The 8,488-nt window shown below is 38.1% G+C and overlaps 1 protein-coding gene across 3 annotated transcripts in view; it reads left to right on the top strand.

The window, feature by feature from the left end:
- tdrd12 (tudor domain containing 12) overlaps positions 1 to 7,669 on the top strand; it is a 56,188-nt gene extending 48,519 nt beyond the window's left edge. For all 3 annotated transcript variants that reach the window (XM_025002573.2, XM_025002574.2, XM_025002572.2), the window contains 6 exons: positions 755 to 813; positions 992 to 1,070; positions 4,287 to 4,400; positions 5,394 to 5,547; positions 5,631 to 5,691; positions 5,772 to 7,669. In XM_025002573.2, the coding sequence (XP_024858341.1) occupies positions 755 to 813; positions 992 to 1,070; positions 4,287 to 4,400; positions 5,394 to 5,547; positions 5,631 to 5,691; positions 5,772 to 5,845 (541 nt within the window). In that variant the 3' untranslated portion in view covers positions 5,846 to 7,669. The remainder of the gene's footprint in view (positions 1 to 754; positions 814 to 991; positions 1,071 to 4,286; positions 4,401 to 5,393; positions 5,548 to 5,630; positions 5,692 to 5,771) is intronic.
- The last annotated feature ends 819 nt before the right edge of the window (positions 7,670 to 8,488 follow it).

Below are 8,488 nucleotides of genomic sequence, written 5' to 3'. Positions count from 1 at the left end.
ACATCACATCTCAGCTTTAAAAGCTCAACTCCACACTCTCTATTTCTGAATTGAGAAAGCTCCTCAGATGAGAAGCGAAACGTCTTCAACTACAGAATAGAAGTCCAGTTGTTTTTGTTTTTTTAACCTTTTTTGAAAGGAAGAAAGCCCATAACTTGCTTTGAAGTATACCACACTGTTTTTCTGCTGGAAGTAGAAACATCTTTTCACTTGGCAGCTTTTTATCTAGCTTTTCCCTTTCGTAATATCCAATCAAAAGAAAGCTGCTTGGCTAGAGAAGTCCAAACAAGTTGAAGGAAAGAACTTATTTTTTATTATTGCTGTTTCTTCATGCGTGATGCTGAGTTCATCTTGTTTCTGCTGATAAGTTGTGAGTGATTATTTTGCCAGCCTAATGTCAAAGTCATTAACATGCTTCAAGAGAAACAACCAATCTGTTAAAAAAATATAATTTATTATGAAATAAATTATTCACATGAAATCCAAAATGTCATTAAATATAAAGAATGAAAACTGCTTTTCAATGTATTTTATGTTTAAGGTCTCAAACTGTTGAATTTTAGAAATTCATTAAATAAATAATCTCATAATTAATCCTAGATTTTGACCTGATGCTTGCAAAATTCTCTGAGAACACTAAAAATAAGATTTGTTTTGTTTGGAAACAAACAGTGGGTTCGTTAATGTTATTTCTAAAAGTCGCATGTTTGCAGAAAGTGCTACTCTAAACTAAATCTGTAACTTCACCTGACAGTGTCAGAGATGGAGGAGAATGTTGCACAAGTGATGCCTCTCTCCACCTACTGGGAAAAGGTAAAATGATGTTTCAACCTGTTTCTCACGCAAAGTGTCAGAATTGTTGCTGAATGCAAAAATCATTCTTATTTTGAGCTCTTTTGTTTTTAGTTTTATATAGTAAGAAATGTTTATGAAATTGTACCAAAAGGAGTTTAATATTTGCCATGTTGCTAACCTGCGTCTTTGTTTCCAGATTTACCTGAAGGTTGTCATCACAACACAGAGGGAGTTTCTGACAGTAATGAAGCAGACATCAGGAATTCGACACTAAGGTGAAAACAAGCATAAAAGCTTTGATAGTACAGGTGCATCGTAGTAAAACAGCATCAAAGAAAAGCTAATATATTTCAGTAATTCAATTAAAAAAAATGAAATTTATAGATTCATTCTACACAGATTAATGTATTTCAGGCTTTTATTTCTGTTGATTTTGATGATTACGGCTAACAGCTAACGAAAACCCAAAATTCAGTTGGACTGCAGCTAGAGTCGGTGCTTTAAGAGCACTTTGGGACAGGGGCACTTAGTGATTCTGCACAGACATTTGTCAAGTAGGAGAGCTATCAAAGTGACTTGGGCTTTCAGAACCTCAGCAGGTCCGCAGGCTGATGACCTCCATGTTCCACCGTAATGATGAAGTAATTCATGCAGAAGGAGCCCTGTCCAATAACAGAAATAAACACTCAAAATATTGAAGTGTTTGTTGAAAATGAAGCTATGTATGAGTTTCACATTTAAACTGAATCACTAAAATAAATAAACCTTTCAATTTGAATTTATTTAACTGTACATGGACAACAGTACATCTGTACTAGAATAAATGATGTTTGAATTAGGGCTGGTGTTTACTTACAAAAATATATTTTGGCATTTTTTGACAATAATTTGACAATATTTAACTTACCCAAAAAGTGTTGAGCCTTATTATGTACCTGCTATTTCTAAACAGGATATTTACTATTGCTTACGAATTATACTTAAGTAACTGCTTTAAAGGGGACCTATTATACTTCCTTGAACAAGTCAGGATAGGCCTGTGGGCTGCACAAACATGTTCATTACATTTAATACACAAAATCATTCTCAGATATTGAGATTTCACCTGATCAGTTCTGCCTGTTTTGAGCTCATTTCAGAATGAGCAGTTTTAGGGCAGCGTCACTTTTATGCAAATAAGCTGCTGTTGGCCACGCCCCCCAACTCAGTGTCCCGTCTCAAAACATGAAAACTCCCTGAAGGATTAAACGCTGCGGATCTGACGCACATTTATATCGTTATTAATTCTAACTCTGAGGATTCTGACTTTGGAACAGGGGCACTTAGTGGTTCTGGACAGACATTTGTCAAGTAGGAGAGCGGCAGTAAGTGGGTCCAAAACCTGACTGGTAGCGGGTCGGGACAGCGACAATATAGACACATGTTCTACAATGCAACCGACAAAAAAAACATTTTGCTTTTCCAGCAGACATTGTTCAGGGGTAAAACCATCAGAACTAATGTGACGGTCTTCTTGCAATGAAGTAGATGGAGCTCCACTTGGGTTGCTAGATTGTGACGTAACAATCCTGAGGTTTTTGAAACAGGCCGTTTTGTAGACACCAGAAAACATTTACTTATTGCTATAAAATGGCTGGGTGTTTTTTTCTTCTTTTTTTTTGCGCTTGGACTGTTTCTAGAAGTAGTAGATACCCAAATGCAAACACATAAAAAAGTGAATTTTGCATAATAGGTCCCCTTTAAGAGACGACAGCTTTGAGGGCTAAGAAGTAAAGTTACCTCATGGTGTTTCCTCCTTTTAAAATAATGTTTGTACAAAAAATGTTTATCAGTTTAAAGGTCTCATGGATGATTAAGTGAAAATCATTCAGTTATGTTATAAAATGTGACGTGTTAGGAACAGTAAATGAGTGAGGAGAAGTTTCTGTGCCCCACCCGATGTGTAATGTAAATGTTTATCTAAGGATAAACCTCCTACATTTAACATAAATAATTAATTTGTAAAATCTTCAGTTTCATGATTTATTTGGCCTAATACAGCGCTGTCTGTATTAGACCCCTCTTTAGGGGTCGCCACAGCGAATCATCCTCCTCCATCGAACTCTGTCTTCTGCTTCCTCACTCCAACTACCTCCATGTCCTCTCTAACTGCATCCATATATCTCCTCTTTGTCTTTTTCCTGGCAGCTGCATCTTTAACATCCTTCTACCAATATACCCACTGTCCCTCCTCTGCACATGTCCAAACCATCTCAGTCTGGCCTCTCTAACTTTATCTCCCAGCCGTTCAACCTGTGCTGTACCTCTGATGACCTCATTCCTAATCCTATCCATCCTTGTCCCTCCCAAGGAGAACCTCAACATCTTCAGCTCTGTCACTTCCAGTTCTGTCTCCTGTCTTTCTGTCTGTCCCACTGTCTCCAAACCATACAACACAGCTGGTCTCACCACTGCCTTGTAAACCTTTCCTTTGACCTTCGCTGCCACCCTTTTGTCACAAATCACTCCTGAAACTTTTCTCCGTCCACTCCATCCTGATGGACTCTCTTCTTCACCTCTTTACCACACTCCCTGTTTTCCTGGACAGTCAACCCTAAGTACTTAAAGTCCTGCACCTTTGTGACCTCTGCTCCTTGTAGCCTCACTGTTCTATCTGCCTCCCTCTCATTCACACACAGGTACTCTGTCTTTCTACGGCTGACTTTCATTCCTCGTCTTTCAAGTGCATACCTCCACCTCTCCAGGTTATCTTCCACCTGTTCCCTGTTCTCACCACAGATCACAATGTCATCTTCTTGCCTGACCTCATCTGTTAGCCTGTCTATCACCAGAGCAAACAAGAAGGGGCTCAGAGCTGATCCTTGATGCACTCCCACCTCCACATTGAATCTGTCACTCCTACAGTGGACCTCACCACTGTCCTGCTGTCCTCATACATGTCCACATGTCCTGTACCAGTCTAACATACTTCTCTGCCACTCCAAATTTCCTCATACAACACCACAGCTCCTCCCTCGGGTCTCCTTATCATTTTTCTCTGTCCATATGACATAATAAGTACCTACCTGCCTGTCTCTCTAATCACTGTGGCTGTAGTAGCCCAGTCATCTGGAAACTCTTTCTTACCACTCAGTCTTTAACAGCTCCTCTCTGAACTCCTCACAACATTCTCCCTTCCTCGTCATCTACCATTTGGTCCTCTTATCTGCCTTTACTCTTTTCCTCATCATCATTAGTTTCAGATTCATTTGTTTCACAGATTATTGTAATTTACATTAATGCAGAATAAAGCTGTTGAACTGGAGCGGAGAACAGGAGGTGCACCCATTGAGGGGTATTTTTTGTTAATAAAATTTAATTTACAAACTAATAAAACTAATGGTACTCTCACATCACAAAGTGGAACTTGTCTTTGTGGTATCTACCTTTTTTAGGAAAACTGTTTCTTTAAGTTATTTTAATGTGTTTGTTCATCTGTGGTTCTGTTCCAGTTTCCATCCTCAAGTGGTTTGGCATCAGACGCTTGACTCAGTGATTCTAACAGTGAAGTTGATAAATCCAGAGAACCAGCGCTGGGATTTCTACCCTGACAGAGTAGTTTACAGGTTTGTCTGGACCAAAACACCAAGGATCACTTACTCCTGATCATATCTAATATTGAGTGTAATTTTGTATCCAGAACCCTTGACTCTGGTGGGAATAAGTCCAGGCTGTTTTTGTTTCATGGTTTAGTTTTTTGGGGGTTATGTCAAACTTGCTCATCAGTTAAAGTGGAATCTGATACTCAATTATAATCTGTAGATTGCCAGTTCATTCTGAATTAGGGATGTAGCGATAACACATTTTTCAAAACAGTATACTTGCATACTTACAACTGATACAAGTACTTATAAATGCCATTCCACTTCTTACAATTAGCGAAAGGGGGGTCAAATAAAAATTTAATAATTACTACACAAAATCAAAAAATTATTATTTAGTATTTTTTTAAATGATGCAAATGTAAGAAAAAATTGGAAAAATCTGTGCATGGGGAGATCTGCTACACATGACATCATCACAGTCAGTGTGGGTAAGAGTCAGATTTGTGTGGGTTTAAATGTCATGTGATGCATTTCAAGAATCTAATTGGTTAAAACTGTGAAAACACCTTCAACTCAAAGGCCAATCATTGTTGAAATTGTTTTTTAAATATGAGGAATTTGCTAAAAGTGGTACATTGACTTATAGTGACACCATGCAGCAGAGGGTTAAAAGATAACAGAAAGAAAACCATGAACAAATGAGAACTAGGTTAGGACTACATCAAAATGATTTTTTTATTTGTTTTTTTAACTGTTATTTGGACCAAAGATTTCTGAGGCCCTGAACTTTGACCTGTGAACCTGAAGTAAACTGGATGTTTGTGGTTTCAGGCTGATGAAGTAAATTAGCTGTGCATGTTGCTGACAGAAGGCATGGAGGTGTTAGTAGACTGGTTGGGGTCCAGTGGTGTGGATGGACGGAGGAAGCTGAAGACATTAGCGCTGCATGGGTTTTAGTTGAGACAGCAGTATTTTGAACTGTGTGGATGTGGTTTCTCTTGTGACTGTGTTCAGTGGCAGAGTGAACAGCCAGGACTACAGAGCCGACCTGCAGCTGCACCAGAAGATAGCAGCCGACCTTTGCCGCCTGGAAATGAAGTCCTACGAGCCGGTTCTTAAACTGGTCAAACAGCAGCAGGGATACTGGGAACGGCTTGCCACCAATAAGGTACTGAAGTTAGGTTTTCTCACGTACTTTTGGAAAATTAATACATCTGTGAAAAGATCATGCAGAGGGTTTGTTTTTTGTAGAACATGTTTGTGAGTTACAACATGGAGCACATTGATGAGGATGAAGACAAAGCACTGAATGGTAAGAAGAAGCCTCAGTTAGACTGTAATCTTTAAAATGTGTTTGAAAATAGTAAGAAATTTATCTGGCTTTGTTTCCAGATGTGTGCTTTGTGGAGGACACAGGAGAACATAACTGGTATGTTAACTCAGAGAGTGGCAGTGAGAGCGACTGAAGATAAAAAAAAAGCAAAAATACCTTTGAGCACTGAGAAATTTTGGAGTGAAACAGAGAATTATCATCAAGTTCAGTCAGCGTTCATATATCTGGAACAATATACATCATTTTTCTGTCATTTAGTTCAGGATCAATTACGATGCCCTTCTGTATGTGTTCATTTGGAAAAGGAAAAGAAACATCACGAATTACATTAATTCCATTTGCTCCATGTTAGAAATAATTTGTGTTCATCTTTTATACATGTGTGTAGTAAAGAAGGTTTCATCTTTAGTTATACTCCTTCAGGAGAGAAAATTAAATGCTTAGGTCAACTTTCCCAGTGAGGAGGAGGACTGGTGTTTGACATGTTAAAGACGAGCTGCAGACAGGTCAGAACATGTTAGGACAGAAAAACACTTCATCCAGAACACAGGGATTCTCAGAGCAAGTTGACTTCTTGATTCATTTGTCAATCAGCTATGGACCCCACACCCCAAAAACACTAAATCCAGTATCTCACTGGCCTGTGACTAGTTGGTGAACAGCATTCTTAAGGGGGTCTCCAATCATTCACAGGCGTTCTGAGTGTCCTCATGAGACTCTGTCCTGTTGCTCGAATATTTAAACATGAAGTCTGACCTCTGCATCAGTGTCTGTTTCTGTGTTCAGACAACTTTTTGTTCATAAAACTTAACTTAAAGTGATTGGCTGAAACTACCAGTGTTTAGGATTTAGTAGAAAACATTAGCAAAATGTCAAGTCTTCAAAATGTTTTCTCAAGAATTGGATCCAATTAGATCTGGACCTGTTTATTTGTTTGTGCAGAGTCCTGAGCTGTTTTTTGTTGTGAATTGTTGCTATATAAAAACTGAACTATTATAAAATGACATGGATTTACTAGGGCTGTGAAATGTTCTATTTTTCATTCAGGCTTTTTTTTTCAAGCTTCACTTTAAGTTCACTTTAAGTTATCGGATGGGGGAAAAAATGTAGGTGCAACATTTACAGACAGGAAAAAACATGCTTGCACCAAATTTAGATGCTGATTCATTTCTGTCCATTGTCCTTTTAGATGACTAAAAATATTAAACATAAAACTGATCCCAATTATGAATTGGGCTATTTGAAAGTTTGTTTAAAAATTAAAACAAGATCTACCCGCCAATCCACTTTATCATGCAGGGTCACAAGCAGCTGGTGCCAGTCTCCGGTGGTCATTTTGCGAGAGGTGGGGTACACCAAGGACATCACAGGGACACATAGAGACAAACAAGACAATCATTCACACTCTTATTCCTATTTTAGATGTACCAGTTACCCTAACATGAATACTTTTTGTCTGTGGGAGGAAACCGAAGCATCCAGAGAAAACCCATGCATGCACGTGGATAACATGTAAACTCCACACAGAAAGGTCCCAGCTACAAGCTTTTTGTTGTGAGGCGACAGCTCTAACCACTGCTCTGCCATTCTACACTAAAACAAGTTGTACCTAATTAAAATCTACAATCTCAATTCTGAAAAAGTTGTGTGTAAAAAGTACATTAAACCAAAATGCAACTTAAAGCACTCGGAGTGCGCAGACCTCTACCAAAGCCAAAATGTCATTAAAAATTGTAGGATCTGGATCGTAATCTGGATCACCACCAAAATTAAATCACTTGTTTTTTGCAACAACACCAACATTTCCTGAAAATGTTATTAAAATCTGTCATTAGTTTTTAAGTAACCTTGCCAACAAACAGATGGACACTACTGAAAACACAACCTTCTTGGCAGAGGTAGTGATTTGCAAATCTTGCAAACCCATGTTTTATTCACAATGGAACACAGTAATTATACAAAATATTAGAATATTCATTATAATAGAAATTGTACAATTTTAATAAGAAATTAGGTTATTTAGAATTTTTGTTTCTCAGAAGTAAAGATGGGCAGAGGTTGAAGCTATGTCTAAAAATAGTAGAACAATTTCAGGATATTGTTCTTTTGACAAAAAACTTGGAGGATATTCAAAATCTTACAAGTTTTTTTGTCAAAACAACATATCTAGGATACAGCAAATCCAAAAAGTAAAAAACAAAACAAAAACATAACTTCTGTTCTGTACTTATACATATTACTTCCATCCAAGGAGCTTTCAACTTTATTTGCATGGTTTTGGTTTTGTGGGAGGAAACTGAAGAAGTGCACAGGAAGAACATGTAAACTCCACACAGAAAGACCGGAAGTCGAACCTGTAACCTTATTGCTGTGAGGCGACATTGCTAACCATTGCATTGCCGTGCCACTCTCCACACTCCAGATCTTTGGTTTGTGTTTTTTGTTTGGTTTGTTTTTTTAACTTTCTGGATTTGAAGAATCTGGAGAAATCTCTCAGCTCAAAGGACTAAGCTGAATTTAACATTGGATTCCTGTGATCTTTGGGCCCTCAGGGGCCTCTGCATTTAAAACAGGTCTGATTCTGTTCTGGTCATCATTGCATGGGCTCAGGAACACTTCCACTAATGCTGCTTAAAGCTCTGTTGTTCAAAGAAAAAGCCAGATGTGAACACCATCCAGAAACACTGCTGGCTTCTCTGGAAGACAACAGTGTTAGTTGTCACCAAAATTTCTTCAGGTGTTTTTGTAACAATCCCAGTACTTGTTGAAATTTTCA

Source organism: Kryptolebias marmoratus, linkage group LG11 (genome assembly GCF_001649575.2).
Source record: "Kryptolebias marmoratus isolate JLee-2015 linkage group LG11, ASM164957v2, whole genome shotgun sequence".
Classification (NCBI taxonomy): Eukaryota; Metazoa; Chordata; class Actinopteri; order Cyprinodontiformes; family Rivulidae; genus Kryptolebias; species Kryptolebias marmoratus.
Note: the sequence above shows the minus strand (reverse complement) of the source record. Positions and strands in the feature narration are given on the sequence as shown.